The sequence below is a fragment of the Oreochromis niloticus genome, linkage group LG18 (genome assembly GCF_001858045.2).
Source record: "Oreochromis niloticus isolate F11D_XX linkage group LG18, O_niloticus_UMD_NMBU, whole genome shotgun sequence".
NCBI classification, from domain to species: Eukaryota; Metazoa; Chordata; class Actinopteri; order Cichliformes; family Cichlidae; genus Oreochromis; species Oreochromis niloticus.
Window position 1 is genome coordinate 35,012,324 of NC_031982.2, and position 15,914 is coordinate 35,028,237.

Genomic DNA, 15,914 nt, shown 5'->3' on the forward strand with positions numbered 1-15,914 from the left:
AAGAGATTTGCTGACTCGTCCTCACTGAAGAAACACACAGTCATCCACACGGCAGAGAAGTTGTTTCTTTGTGAACAGTGTGGGAAAAGTTTCAGTGGAAGTAGAATTTTGAAAGTCCACCTGAGAACTCACAGGAAGCCTGGAGCTTCAGCTCTGCCCGCAGGAGTCAGGTGACAGATCAGTCCTGAAACATCTTTCACTAATCAATAAATGTTTTTCTTAGAGCTGTGGCTCTGAGATGTAAAAGGAAGAAAGCAGTGTGATGATGGAGCTGCAGATTTCATTGTGATGAGAAAAAGTCAAAGGTCTTTGGTCATGTCGCTCTAGGAGAAGACCGATTCTTACCGGGATGAATAAAGGAGCGCTGTTGGCAGGCTGCAGGTGAAATGTGTGGTGTCACCAAACGCTCCAGACTGCAGCTTCCTGTGGATTTCAGAGCCGTGACGCCGCTCGCTGTTCAGCTGCTGTCAGAATGATTTTATTTTCTTGATTAAATAAAAATAAATGTTGTAATTTGATCCACATAAACCATAAAAACCCTTTTATAACTAATGAGCAGTGTGAGCCTTATTTTCAGGTAAAGCAGGTTAATAATGTTTGATGTGATTCGCCGTCCTCAGTTCGACCGCCTCGTCTTAAAGCTTACGCTTTGCTTTCAGCTTTAAAATCACTGGGTTCGTCCTCCATCGCTGACCTCTCAGCTGAGCAGGCGAGGTCTTACTGAGCGTGTGTGGACAGGACTGACACAGCTTTACTGTCATCGTGCACGCTGCGCTCAAACGAGCCTCGTGGCTGAAAGTAAAGGTCGTCCTCGTTCAGAGATGTTTGCTGATTGAAGCGATGAAGAGTGATGAACTGTGGCTCGGCCCAGTTTCTGTCCTCACCTGTCAAGTTTGGACTGACGTGTGTGGTTATCGAGGCGCGTCAGGATGTGTTTCACATCACCATGGTAACTCGTGCCGATTCCCTCATTGTGATCTCGGCTCTCAGCCAGAGGAATGTTTTCTGCACGAACGCTGTCGAGTCGTATCAGCATCGAGTGAAGCTGAGAAGGAAAGTTCCAGCAGCTCCGACTGAGTGTGGCAGTCACAGGAAGTTACCCGGGGTCACAGGAAGTTACCCGGGGTCAGCAGGCAGAAAATCGGTTTTCATTTTGAGCCTAATCTGCTGCCATGTTGCAGCTGATCACTCTGTGGTTCCACGGTGATTCCCGTCTCTGTTATCGGCAAACACGCGGTGATGTCAGACGTGTGTGATGTCACAGCTGATGCTTCAGAGCTCTGATGTGCAGCTGCAGAATCTCTGTCAGCACAGAGTAAAAAGGTGACTGATTTTCTGCAGATCTGCTCTGACATGAAGCTCTGATGGGTTTGGCTAACAGAGAACGATCATTCTGGTTCTTCTTATGTCAAACTGATTATCTGAACGAACAACGAATCAATGCTCACAGCTGACCTGATTGGTTACCTCCCTGGACTTTTTTGGGGGGCAATAACAATAAACATGCACTCATTCTTTTATTTATTAAGTCATTCTTTTTTTGCTCTTACCTTTCTGGCACTTTAAAATAAATCCACTTTAAGTTTAGTTGTGTTTAGTTGTGCGTAGCGCCGACGTGGGACAGTTTGATTTTGTTGCATTGTTGTACTGGGTGTGACTGTGCAATGACAATAAAGACTTATGTTAATGGGCTTTTGGGTTTTGTTAAAGCAGCTAACCCAAAGAAAGCCGGCTCTGCAGCTCTGAGACCAAAGCTGACAGCAGGTCAGCGCGGCGTCTGCAGCCTCGGCCTTGATGGGAACGTGGTGGCGCTGATCAGCCTGCTTTTGTTGTTTTGACAGAACATTTCCAGCGATGATGTTTGCTGTTTTCTTAAACTGTCCTGCTCGTCTTGGAATTATGTTAAACCTGATCCCCTCATGCCGGCTCAGACAGACCACATATTTCACCAAGAGTAAACAGTGAAGGATCAGCATGCACGATCCCTGCTTCTGTTCCAGGAAGCAGCTGTCAGGTAGCCTGAAACATTTATGTTGCTGTAACCGCAGTGATTTCATTTGGTCACACTCTCATCTTGTTGGAGATGAAGTGAAGCTGAGGTTGAGATGACTTTAGGACTAGCCGTAGGTCAATGTGAGCTGCAGACGTGCTGAACGCGTCCGGATCTGTTCGCACGACAAACACAGTCGCTGAATGTTGTCAGGCAACTTTTTAAATGCACAACAGAGTCTAAAAGCCTGAAGCCTGACCCTGAATCACACACAGCTGAACAGTGCTGTCTGTTTCAGAGTTCCTCTCAGCTGTTAGTGTGTCTCACCACAGCAGACGGAGCCACAGACACTCCCGTCTGTCCAGGCTCGTGACCTCTGACCCACGGTTTGCAGGCGCTTCGCCTCAGAGCCCCTAGCCACAGCTGAGAGCTGGATTTAAAGGTCAAGATCAAAGAAGCAGCTTCATCTATGACAGAAATGCTGAAGTCGGTCACTTCTTGGCTCCACTGAGTTAAAATGGATGCTCTGCTCTGTATTAGCCCGTTGCCATGGTGAATTGAGATACTGACTCCAGGTGAAGGCTCAGATTTGATCCTAGCAGGAGGCCGAGGATGAAGCTGCAGCTCAGGGTTTATTCACTGACTCTGCTTTCGGGCCAGCACGTGTGTTTATTGAGCGTGTCCATCAGTTTGCATGACGCTGATAGAGGCTGCAGATCAGTTAAACATAAGTGCCACCATTCCTGATAAGAAAAGCTGCCTCGCCTCGAGGCTGCAGGCGCTCTGTCAACGACGACTCTGTGGGTCGCTCTCCTACGTGACTCTCAGTTCACTGTGTTTGGATTAAAGTTACATTAAAATATCATTAAACCTGAACTCCCCAACATGAATCTGCCATTAAAGGTCAGGAACATCGACTGCTCGACCCGTAGAAGACCAGAGGCCTGTGGCTGTTCTGTGTCTCAGGTGTGTTGCTTCCTGAATTCTGTACATTCAGGTGGGTTTGCTGTGGCTGGTCTCTGGTCGGCCTCAATGAAGGACAACAGGGAAAGCACAGCAAGGAGTCTGAATGCTTTCAAGGCTTTCCTCCGTTGGTCTTTGGATTTTCTGTTTAGAGGAGTTTGTGTCCCGGATCAGACTGTCAGTCAGAGTTTCTCGCTCCTCATCTTCATGGAATGAAGATGAACCTGATAAACGCAGCTCCTCCTCCTGTGTGTACGAAAATGCACTTTACCTTCAGAGGCAGAAGAAAATCCTCAAATAAAACAAAGACTGAGCTTAATAACTCGGCACACAACACTTGCAGTTTGTGTTCTGTAATTTCACAACATTTACAATCCAGTTTTCGTGAGTTATGAGGAGGTGAGGAGAGGTTGGGATGCTCTGTAATCCAGCCTGCACACCTGACGATGTGTGCAGCGTTTGTCCTCTGCGCTAAAAACATGGTCGTTAGTGAGTACAGTAGGATTATCTTCCCCTTTCATGAACCTGCTGTTCTGCTGTTGCTACGCTGTAAGCATCATTAGGAGCTGGCAGTGCTTTTAGATACTAACACCTGACATAAGATAAACCTTTATCAGTCCCACAAGTGGGAGATTGGCTTGAACATGGCACAAAGTGGACAGTACAAAGATAAGAGCAGCAAAAATTAAGAAAAACAATAGAATAAAATAGAATAGCATTCTATGTCAATGACACATGTTGTATCAGAACAATTGCACACATGAAGGCCGAGTGAAGGCAACCAGTGTGTATTTGACGTGTGTGTGGTTATCTGCAAATTAAATTCAGGAGTTACAATAAACTGTTGGATCTGTTTGTAGACCTGCAGCTCGCTGGTTTCTCAGCCGAGCGTGTTTCACATTTTTCAGCAAGTGTCATGAAATTGTTGTCATGGCATGTGGGGGACGAAAAAACGTCTAGATGTAGAAGCAGGAAGCGGTGCAGAGCGAGGCTGCACACATTCATTGATTATTAAAGTGTCAGATTTCCCAGCACAGCTGTTCCAGGCTTGTGCTTTACACGCTGATCATTTATTATAACTCCTCGACTGAATGCTTCATTTTCAGCTTCTCACACACACACGGCTGTGCAAATATGAGTATAACTCCAAGTTGTGATAGGCAGGTTCTCAGTGTGTTATAGGAGGCATGAGTGCTGAGTGTGTTTCAACTGTTGATGAACTAGCGTTTCAGGTCTTCTACCCAGTGCTCACAAAGACGAGCACATTGCAGGCTCCTGAAGGGCCCGATCACCTGTGATGACCTCTGTCCTCTCCTGGTGATGCAGGTAGCTGCGCTCACTGGGACTGGAAGAGGAGGGGGCGGTCTTGTGATGCATGTTGACGTCATATTTGGACGAATGAAGTTAAACCTGATAGCTTCTTTCTGCTACCTGCTCTTAGACACAACAGCAGCTGGTTTCTGTCCGCATATTTCCTGCTGCTGTCGTGTCTTGCAGACGTGCGACGGACTGGCGCCAGTTTGGGTTCAGATCAGAGCTCGCCTTTAATCTGCTGAGAGGAGGAGAAACTCTTGGCTGTCTCTCAGAATTAAAATGCCTCAACTGGACAGAGAAAAGTTGTGCTGCTCGATCTGTCTGGATCTACTGAAGGATCCGGTGACTCTTCCCTGCGGGCACAGCTACTGCGTGATCTGCATTAACAACCACTGGGATGGAGAGGATCAAAGGGCAGGAAAACCTTCATACCGAGGCCAGTGCTGGGCAAAAACACCATGTTAGCAGAGTTGGTGGAGGAGCTGAAGAAAACTGAGCTCCAAGCTGCTCCTCCTGTTCATCACAACTATGCTGGACCTGGAGATGTGCCCTGTGATTTCTGCACTGGAAGGAAGCAGAGAGCCACCAAGTCCTGTCTGCAGTGTCTGGCCTCCTACTGTGACGATCATCTCCAGCCTCACTATGATTCCCAGGCCTTTCAGAGCCACAAACTGGTTGAAGCCTCAGCAAACCTCCAAGAAAAAATCTGCTCTCTCCACAACAAAGTGAAGAAAGTTTTCTGTCGCAGTGACAAGCAGTGTATCTGCTACCTCTGCTCTATCAGCGAACACAAAGGCCATGACGTCATGTCACTGGCAGCAGAGCGGGCAGAGAGGCAGACTGAGCTCGACCCATGTCGGCAAAACATTCAGCGGAGAATCCAAGACTTGGAGCAAGATCTGATGGTGCTTCAGAAGCAGGTGGGGGTCATCAGGAGTTCTGCCGATGAAGCAGCAAGGAATAGCCAGACGGTGTTCAGCCAGCTGGCCCAACTCATCGCGAGACGAAGCTCCGAAGTGCAGCAGCAGATCAGAATCCAGCAGGAAACCGAAACTTGTCGGGTCAAAGAGCTCGAGGAGAAGGTGCAGAACGAGATCGCCGAGTTAAAGAAGAAAGACTGGGAGCTGAAGCAGCTTTCATACACCGAGGACCACCACCACTTTCTACTCACTTTCTACTTGCTGTCAGCACTCGGCAAATCTACACACACCAGCGTCAACGTCCCTCCTTCGAGCTTTGAGGAGGTGACGGCGGCGGTGTCTCAGCTCAAAGACAAACTCCAAGACCTTCTGAGTCAGGGCTGGACCCAAGGAGAGGCGCCGCTGAGACCAGCAGAGCTTGAGGGTTCAGGGACGCAACCGCATATGGTGCCGCCACCACCACCATCCTTCATAACAAAAGAAGAAGTCAAATCTGCAGCCTTCCAACAACAACTACGTGTGGTGCCACCACCACCAGCACCACCATCATTTGTAGAAAAAGAAGAACCCAAACCTGTAGTCTTCCAAGAACTACGTGTGGTGCCACCACCACCAGCCACGCCATCTTTCATAACAAAAAAAGAAGAAGTAGTCAAATCGGCAGCCTTCCAACAACAACTACGTGTGGTGCCAACAACAGAGCCCAAGAGTTTCTTGAAACAACCCCGTTTTCCACCAGCACCACATCTAACAGCAGCATCTTTTCTGGCAACAGCAGCACGCAGAAATTCATTGAAACAACATGTGGTGCCTCCAGCAGAGCCCAAGAGCTTTTTGAAACAACCGCAACAACACTTGGTGTCACCAACATCTTCAGTGCCACCTGCAGAGCCCACGGCTTTGGCCCCACCACACCCAGCTTTGGTGACACCGCCGCTACCTTTTGCACCGCCGGCAGAGCCCAAGACCAGAAATGAATTCTTACAGTATATGTGTCCAATCACGCTGGATCCAAATACAGTGAGCAAATGGCTGTCACTGTCTGAGGGGAACAGGAAGGTCACGTACATGAAGAAGGAGCAGTCGTACCCTGATCACCCAGAGAGATTCAGCGACAGCCTTCAGGTCCTCAGCAAAGAGGCTCTGAGTGGATGGTGTTACTGGGAGGTGAAGTGGAGCAAGTTTGTTGCTATAGCGGTCGCCTACAAGAGCATCAGCAGAACAGGAAGTGAGAGTGGATTCGGATTCAACGACAAGTCGTGGGCGTTGTGGTGTCACAATAACGAGTTCAGATATGACAGCACCACCACCTTCCTTCAGGTCTCTCAGTCCAGCAAGATCGGGGTGTACATGGATCAGAGTGCAGGAATCCTGTCCTTCCACAGCGTCTCCGACTCCATGACTCTCCTTCAAAAGGTAGAGACCACCTTCACGGAGCCCCTCCACGTCGGACTCTGGGTTTGTTCGGGATCTGCCAAGTTGGTTCAGCTGCTGTAGGATTTCTTTCTGCTTGAACTTCATTTCTTCTGTCTCTGCCGTCAGCTGACATTCCAGAGAAGTCATTTTTCCAAGTTTCAAGCCACTCTGAGGACATGACATGACGACCACGGAGAGGACATCGACAGCCTTACTACATGCATTACTGACTATGCATGTAGTAAGTATGCAGTATGCATGACTATGCATTACTGACTATATTAATTTCTGTGTGGATAACACCGTACCTACCAGGACTGTACGGTGTTTCTCCAACAACAAACCCTGGATTACTTCAGAAATTAAAGCTGTCCTCAAGCAGAAGAGGAGGGCCTTCAAATCCAGAGACAAAGAGGAGTTGAAAAGGGTGCAGAGAGAGCTTAGGGGACTGATAAGGAATGGGAAGGACAGCTACAGGCAGAAGATGGAGAACCAGCTTCAGCAAAACAATGTTGGTGAAGTCTGGAGAGGCCTCAGAACCATCTCAGGCCACAAACATCAGAACTCTCTGCCTGGGAGGGATGTGAGGTGGGCAAATGAACTGAATCATTTCTTCAACAGATTTGATTCAGCCATGAGGCAGTCTCCAACATCGGCTGCAGACTCACCCACCCCCACTGCTGCTGTTCCACCTCTGACACCTCAGACACTTCACACCTCCTCTATTCACCCTGCTCACTCCTCCCCACCCCCAACAACAGCATCCAATACACACTCAACACAAGGCTCCAGCCTGTCTCTCTCAACCACCCAGGTTAGGAGGGAACTGAGGAGGATTAAAGCCAAGAAGGCAGCGGGTCCAGATGGCATCAGCTCGAGGGTCGTCAGGTCCTGCGCGGACCAACTGTGTGGTGTGATGGAGCACCTCTTCAACCTGAGCCTGAGGCTGGGAAGAGTCCCACAGCTCTGGAAAACCTCCTGTGTTGTTCCAGTGCCAAAGACTTCACGCCCCAAGGACCTCAACAGCTACAGGCCGGTGGCTCTGACATCCCACCTGATGAAGACCCTGGAGCGGCTGGTCCTGGCTCAGCTTCGGCGCCTTGTGAGCTCATCACTGGACCCACTTCAGTTTGCCTATCAGCCTGGCATTGGAGCGGATGATGCCATCATTCACCTCCTACATCGTTCCCTCGCTCACCTGGAGACCGCTGGGAGCACTGTGAGAATCATGTTCTTTGATTTCTCCAGTGCCTTCAACACCATTCTTCCCTCGGTTCTGAAGGACAAGCTGGAGAACTCTGGAGTGGACCATCACCTCACTACCTGGATTTTGGACTACCTCACCGACCGACCACAGTATGTGAGGACTCAGGGCTGTGTGTCGGACAGGGTCGTCTGCAGTACGGGGGCCCCACAGGGAACGGTTCTGGCTCCGTTCCTCTTCACCATCTACACTGCAGACTTCTCCCACAACTCCACCCAGTGCTTCCTGCAGAAGTTCTCTGATGACTCTGCAATAGTCGGCCTGATCACTGATGGGGACGACAAGGAGTACAGAGGACTGACTCAGGACTTTGTGGACTGGTGCCAGCTGAACTACCTCCAGATCAACGCCAGTAAAACCAAGGAGCTGGTGGTAGACTTCCGCAGGCACAAACATCCTCCACTGCAACCACTGAACATCCAAGGTATGGACATTGAGGCTGTGGACAGCTACAGGTACCTTGGTGTTCATCTGAACAACAAACTGGACTGGACTCATAATTCAGACGCCCTCTACAGGAAAGGGCAGAGCAGGCTGTACCTGCTTCGGAGACTCAGGTCGTTTGGAGTGGAGGGCCCACTCCTGAAGACCTTCTATGACTCTGTGGTGGCCTCAGCCATCTTTTATGGTGTGGTCTGCTGGGGGGGCAGCATCTCTGCTGGGGACAGGAAGAGACTGAACAGGCTGATCCGAAGGGCCAGCTCTGTTCTAGGATGCCCTCTGGACCCAGTGGAGGTGGTGAGTGACAGGAGAATGGTGGCTAAGCTGTCATCCCTGTTGGACAACATCTCCCACCCCATGCAAGAGACTGTGACAGCACTGAGCAGCTCCTTCAGTGGGAGACTGCGGCACCCACGGTGTGGGACGGAGAGATTTCGCAGGTCTTTCCTCCCCACTGCTGTCAGACTCTACAATAAAGACTTTTGCAGCTGATCAAACACACAAACCCACACATGTGCAATAAGACTGCTATACGTGCAATTCTTCTTCTGACGAAGTTGTGTTTTTGTATTTTCCTACTCAGTTGTATATAGTATTTGTATTTCTATTTTATTCTATTGTATATATTATTCTATTCTATTTTATTCTATTGTATATAGTATTTTATTTTATTTTATTGTATTTTATTGCATTCCAGTGTTTTCTAATTTCTGCTACATAACTTTGCACTTTTGCTGTAACAAAACAAATTTCCCACCTGTGGGACTAATAAAGGCCATCTTATCTTATCTTATGTTTCTGTACTTCCTGTCATGGCATTTAGAAATCGTTTGGACAAAGTAAATTAAAAGAAAAAAGAGCTCTAATAATTCTGAATGACACTAAGGATACTTTATCTTATGTGACACCTAATGGTTATCTATTGTTAATCGAGCAGAAATAGGGCTGATCAAAATGATTGATTCATTTTGGATTGTTAATCCTTTTTCTTTCAGTGATTAAAACCAACATGAAGAATAATCAGACGATGTTTTAACTTCAAGTAACAAAGAGCTGCTCAATCTAACGCAGCTGTAGGTTTCACTGGAGGCCTACAGATTCACACTCTGCTCATTATTATTATTATTATTATCATCATTATTATTATTATACATCTCAAAACTACGATGTTCAGTGTTTGAATCTTTGACTCCACCTTTGAAAAGCCTTACTGGTGACATGTTGAACATCATCAGTCCATCCAGTCTCTTCCACTTATCCTCACCAGGGTCACTGGAGTCTATCCCAGCTACCGCTGGGCGAGAGGCGGGGTACACCCTGGACAGGTGTGTTTGGACTGTGGGAGGAAGCCGGAGAGAACAGAAAGGCCCCGCCCACACGGCGGATTACAGTTCAGGACCTTCCTGCTGTGAGGCGGCAGTGCTCACTGGCATGAACATCATTGAGAAATGTTACATTTTTGATTGATTGCCTTTCTTTCATAGTCATGGTTCCACTGTTGTGAATGTTTACTGATTATGAGTGTGATACCTGTTATTATTTACTTTGTGTAATGTGAACTATCTCAGGTCAGATCTTTTATCTCGGCTGATGTGAAATCATAACAAACCTACGGTCACACTTTATTAACGTAAAGGTTTTTAAAGCTAACAGATGATTTGTGAGTGTGTGTTTATACATTTGTATACTATTAGACCAGCACCCAGTCTGTGTTTATGACACGGCATTCCTGTCATGCTCCGTCTGTCACTGTGCTCTTTGATGTTTTATTATTATTGTTGTTAAACATGAAAGTAAAATTCGCTGTTTTACAAAAAAGCTGAAAAAAAAAATAAACCAGGTTATTATTTGATTAAAGTGACACATTAAAGTTATTTACTTGCATTCCTGATGTTTGTGTGTAAGACATTCCTGCTCTCAACAAAGAAAATGTGGAGCTGAAGGAGAGAATGTTGGAGCTAGAACGATACATGCGTTGCTGGAACTTGAAAATCCAGGGCTGGCAAGAAAAAAACGACGAAGACACCAGCAAAGAAGTTATTGACATCTTGGATAAGATCGCGCCACATTGGGCCTCCTCACTGGGCAACGCTGTGGATACCATCCATCGTCTAGGGAAAAAAGAAGCGGGTAGACCTCGACAAATAATAGTTCACCGTGATGCACTACCGAGACGCTTTCTGGAAACTGACCAAGGATTCCCAGGTGTGCAAGGAGCTAGGCGTCTACTTCAAGCAAGATTTCTGCAAACTAGCCCGGGAAGCAAGAGCTGCAGTTTGGCCCAAAATGGAGCGAGCCAGAGCTGAAGGGAAGAACGTCTACTACCGAGGGCACGCCGGTTACATCAACAGAGTTTGGGTATTCCCCGGCTGACTGTCGAACTATTCAAAATAACTAGTCATCACATTACTCTATTAGTAATGCGTTTTGCTAACAACTCTATTTAGGTCACGTTCTTTAACAAAATTTTAAGAATGCCAAAAGTTTTAAATAGGCAGGTTCAATACTTACTGTTTATATTACCTATTTGGTACGTTACTATATTGATTTTTCTTAGAGGTCGTTTGCACTTTGTCCCAATTTTATGGAGTACTGCTTTTATCTGAGTACTTGAAGTACAGTCAAATTTTTTCAATTTTCCTTTGTCCTTCCTTTCATGTCATTCTTTAGTTCTAATTTTAACTGTCTTTAAATACTAGGGGCTTGAAAGATAGTGTTAAAAGAAAATCAATATTTTTGTTCTGTAAAAATGTAAATGCGAGCTGTATACTGCTACAAGAAACACACTCTGTGGAGGCAGATGAAAACTTTTGGTCTAGTCAGTGGGGGGAAAGAATAATTCTTTGTCATGGTACTAACAAATCAGCTGGGGTAGCCTTACTATTTAAAAACTTTCATAATAAAATAGAAACTAATAGGAAAGACAGTCTGGGCCACTGGCTAATTTGTGTGCTCAAAGTGGATAATAGCTTTTTGATTGTATGTAATGTTTATGGTTACAACAATGTAGCTCAGAACAAACTCTTATTTACTGAGATTACCAATCACCTAAAAGAACTGTCTCACAAATACTCCACAAACAATCTTATATTAGGAGGAGATTTCAATAAGGTTTATGACGAATGGCTTGATAGATCACCCTCTAAATTCCATTCCCATCATATAAATTCATTTTTACACAACTTCTGTTTAGATCTCAGCCTAATAGATCCTTGGAGATTAGCTAACCCACTTGTTCAGTCCTTTTCATGGTTCAAGCCTGATGGTTCGGCTAAATCGCGTATCGACTTCTGGCTAATCTCAGACAGTTTAATGCAGAATAATGTAAATGTGGGTGTCTCAGCTGCGCCTTTAACCGACCACTGTGTGATACATTTCAGTGTCACTCCTCAACTTAAAAACTCTCATAATAAAGTTTACTGGAAGTTTAACTCATCCCTGCTTACCATTGAAAATTTTAGTAACGAAATACTTGGACAACTAGAACTTATTTCAACTAATGAAAACTTAAAATCTTACACAGAAAAGTTTAAAGTACGTCAAATCTCAGTTAAACACAGTAAAATAATAGCTAACCAGAACAAGCAAAAAGAAACTGAAATTATCAGAGAACTTAATCACATCTGCTCTAAAGCCTTTTTTAACAATAATGACAAACAATGTAGAAGTATTCTACAGTCTTCTTTAGACGATATTTATACTAAAATGGCCAAAGGAGCATATCTGAGATCGAGCCAAGTGGATCGAGGATGGCGAAAAAAGTACAGCATATTTCTGTAGATTGGAAAAGATAAGACAAGAGAGAAATGTGGCTATGCACTGACCCTCAATTAATATCTAAAGAAATCTTTCACTGCCAATTATAATCTGCAAATAAATAACAAAGAATTTCAAAACATTACTAAACCTATCCCTCAAAACGTTCTATGTACAGCCGATAATCTTTTTCAAAACCCTGACTATAGACCCCCTGACCTCCCTGAACTCTTAGTAAATGGGCATAACATTACAGCTAACAGTCTAAAAAACTCCAAAATTAGGGAATTATTTACAGATGCTTATTTCCCATATAGATCCAATCCAAACTCCATCTCACATCTCGGTGATCAAACAAAAGAGATCAGAAAAAATTACCTAAAACTTCCCATTCCTCCCAAAGCTAAGGAGGTCCACTACAAAATCCTCTCTGGTGTTTTCTCCGATGTCGCTTTGCTATTGATAATAATTCTTGCTCTTTTTGTGATGGGGATATTGAAACGACAGAACATTTATTTTATGATTGTATATTCTGTAAAGCCCTGTGGATCGATGTGCACTACTGGCTTTTCCCAAAGATTCCAAACTTACTCGAATTTTCTAAAAATGATATTATCTTTGGTTCTCTAAGAAAAGAAAAGAAATTTGAAAATGTTTTAAATGTAATAATTATAATGGGTAAATTCTTCATTCACAAATGTCGTTTTCTGAAAACAAAGCCGTCCTTTTTTACTTTTCACAAAGAACTCTGCCTCTTCTTCTCATCTGTAAAGTTTATGGACTAAAAACAAGCTGTGGATCTGCATCATATGATTAATGAACTAAATCTGTTAGAAAGGTATGAGGTATAACTTCTTTATGTCTCTTAATTATCCTTTTGGGGGTTTTTTTTGGTTTTGGTTTTGTTTGTTTGTTTTGTTTTGGGTTGTCTTTGTTTTTTTAATTATTTATTTTTGTTGTTGTTGTTTGCACTTCCTGTTCATTATCTATCTTTAAAATGTTGAAATACAGCCTTTTCTGGCACTATTTCAAGTTGAAGAAAAAAGATCTTTGTAAAGATTGCCATATTTGTTGTACATGATATATTTCTGAAATAAAAAAAAATATATATGCTTGTGTTTTAGCGCCCTCTAGGGGACACTGGGCACATAAACCCTGGTAAAGCCTTCGGGGTGTCGTGTCTGTTTGTGAAGTATACGCTTGACACGATGACATTCTTCCACTCATGATATTTTTGTACCTGCCCTGCTGAAGATGTTGGATCAGCGTCTCCTTAAACTGCAGATAGACAATAAATCCTTTGTGGGCGTATATTTGTATGATCAGAGTGTTTCTGAGAATTCACAGCAGTGTCTGCAGTAGTTATTGGTTACAAAGTAGCTGTAACCCTTATGATCTATAGATGAGTTATATGAGTTTTATTTGCACACAGCTGAAGCAGACTTATAAAAACAAGGTGACATTTATTCACAGAGAGGTCGTAGGTCACCTGCAGCACTGCACCCTAAACAGGCTTAATGTTAACGGAAGCTGTGATTGTTTGTAAAGAAGCTAAGCAGACCACTTTGGTTCTGCAGCCCTCAGGACTACCACGACTTCATGACCGAGGACCCGCGTGCACAGTGTTAAAGGCAGACAGCAGAGCACGTGCCTTACATCGTAAAGAGGGGACTATGGAGCTCAGCAAGAAGGAGCTGCCCGCTGATGTCACTGCGTCGCATGTGGGGCAGGAAGTGTGGTCCATCAGAGATGCATTTCCAAATCTAGACGTTATGTTTTGAATTTTTTACAAATGATTTCCACCAATGAAGACTCTGAGCACGCCACAAACACAGTTAATGAACAGTGTAATTTGTGTAATTGTGTAATCCCTTGTTTATTTTAGACCTACATCAAACAATAAAATAGTATAAAGCCGTGTGTTATTATTCATTCACGTCAGACTCTTGGTCTTGAGTATATGAATGATCAGTAGTAGAATGGATATGATTCATTATGGATAAAAACCTGAATGAGGCCTTTTCTTTCCATTTTCTCTCCTTTATTATTTATAACACACTGTTTATGTATTTATGGCTCTGTTTTGTACATTTAAATAAGTATTAGAAAGAAAGAAAGAAGGACGTTTATTCCAAGCGGAACAAAGAATTTAACATCCTCCTCCTGCCGGAACTTCAGAGCGGGACATCCGGTGGAAGTAAACAATGAAAAGGCGGCAGTATGGTTGTTCCAGCGTTGACTTTTGGAGGCTCGCTTTGTGCTGTGTGTAAGCTGATTGTGTGAGCCGTGTGTGTGAGCTGAGTGTGTGTGAGCCGAGTGTGTGAGCTGTGGCAGTAACAATGCCTTCAGTTCAGTATCTGAGAGAGTTTATCAACGAGCGACTAACTGCTGCTGCTGAACAAATATTCTTGGAGTTTGAAAAAACGATCGTCCAGTACGAGGAAGAGATCGACCGTCAGCGCAGACTGCTGGATATCACCTGGAAACCCCAAATCAAGCTGCACAGGACAGGTGAGTGTCACTCACAGCTCTGCGGGACGTTTAGTCTGGCCAAAGCCGTGCGCGCACCGAACAAAAGGTCTCGTGCGCCCTGCGCGGTCTGGGCTTTCTGGAAAGTCGCCAACAGCTCAGCCACGTGATCAAATATCAGCTGATCGATTTGCAGCGTACACATGTAGTAAACTGTCGCGATCAACTCCGGAGACTACAAAGAACGCGGACGTGGCCCCTGACGTCACACTGTGGGTCTGTTTGATGAGCCCGTCTCCTTTCCCTGACCTGGAGCGCGAGCCGCGGGCGGCCAATGAGTGCACAGGACAAACTACGTCACCACCATGTTGTCTCTGTTCGTGAAAATAAACCCGGGCTTCATTAAAGCGTGGGTGAGGACACGCCCGTGGGCTCTCAGGCAGCAGGGATTTAAAATAGCTCTCCACCGACTTACCTGAGCACACCTGCTCAGCCCGCCTCACACCACCACCACCTGCTGTTTTATAGGCGTGGGTGTCAGCTCCATCCAGGCGCAGATCAGTGAGATTGTGGCTGGATCCTTAACTGTGGGCCTGTCAGGCTGTCACATGCTGGGGAAAGAAAAAACCCAGAGTTATGAACGTCGTGTAACCATACAGCACCAACACGCCATGAGCTCGCTCTGGCAGTAAACCGTGTTCACGTGCAGTCAGCTGTGCCTCAGAGTTCAGTGTAATCACTCAGCTCTGGATAAATCCCAGTCTCCACCTGAGGCTCAGGACCTCACAGCAGATTATCAGCAGAGTTCTCCCTGATGGCACAAACGATCGTCCTCCTCTCAGGCAGAAACACGACCTGCGTGGGTGCTGCCTGATGCTCATCAGGTGTGCACAGTTTGAGCTGCACGGCTGTCAGCTGATTGCTGCTTATTACTACACATTGTTGCTATTGTCACCAGACGTAACAGTTATTTAATCCTATTGTTTTTTTTTCTTCTTTTTTTGATTTAAGTGTTTATTGAAGTTATGCATAAAATAAAATGCACATCGTTTGACTTCCTTAGTTTCAAGACTCATAGGCCGTTTATCAATGCCCAAGTACGCGAGTACGTACTCGCCGAGAACGCACGTGAGAACGCACGTGAGTACGTACCCGCCGAGAACGCGAGCACGGACTCGCGATATGTACAATTGGAACACCTGCGTACGGGGGGGGGGGGGGTTGAAAACGATGTGACGGGAGTCCGCTGTTGAGTTTTGGACGAAATGCATTCTGGGATATTTAGCTGTACCAAGTCCACACCGATGCATGCTCGATAAAACGGGCGGATCGAGAACACATCCGGGACTTTTTCGCGTTCTCGGCTTGATGCGTACTTCGA

General features: G+C 45.4%; 2 protein-coding genes and 1 long non-coding RNA gene across 6 annotated transcripts in view; 2 read left to right on the forward strand and 1 right to left on the reverse strand.

Annotated features, from left to right (window-relative positions):
• Positions 1-239: 239 nt before the first annotated feature.
• Positions 240-15,730, reverse strand: LOC109195460 (uncharacterized). The gene is made up of 2 exons (XR_002057054.2): positions 15,009-15,730; positions 240-3,199 (listed from the first exon to the last, which is right to left on the reverse strand). It is a non-coding gene; the product is annotated as an uncharacterized LOC109195460 (long non-coding RNA).
• On the forward strand, positions 3,197-10,244 carry LOC112842792 (uncharacterized). 2 transcript variants are annotated; one of them, XM_025900178.1, is made up of 2 exons: positions 3,197-6,782; positions 9,104-10,244. In XM_025900178.1, exon 1 carries the CDS (start codon positions 4,726-4,728, stop codon positions 6,682-6,684), a length of 1,959 nt encoding a protein of 652 aa, XP_025755963.1. In that variant the 5' UTR covers positions 3,197-4,725; the 3' UTR covers positions 6,685-6,782; positions 9,104-10,244. The 2 variants fall into 2 exon arrangements, with proteins under 2 accessions (XP_025755963.1, XP_025755962.1); XM_025900177.1 differs by having other exon boundaries at positions 3,197-6,779; positions 9,101-10,244.
• The window catches only part of LOC100695441 (gastrula zinc finger protein XlCGF17.1), a 52,405-nt gene continuing 50,728 nt past the window's right edge, over positions 14,238-15,914 (forward strand). The window contains exon 1 of one of the 3 annotated variants that reach the window (XM_019347572.2): positions 14,238-14,575. In XM_019347572.2, the coding sequence (XP_019203117.1) occupies positions 14,404-14,575 (172 nt within the window). In that variant the 5' untranslated portion in view covers positions 14,238-14,403. The remainder of the gene's footprint in view (positions 14,576-15,914) is intronic. The other 2 variants (XM_019347581.2, XM_025900211.1) reach the window with 2 other exon arrangements.

Excerpts from the sequence above, each read along its gene's own strand:
- LOC112842792 (XM_025900178.1), top strand. The coding sequence starts at position 4,726 with ATGTTAGCAGAGTTGGTGGAGGAGCTGAAGAAAACTGAGCTCCAAGCT.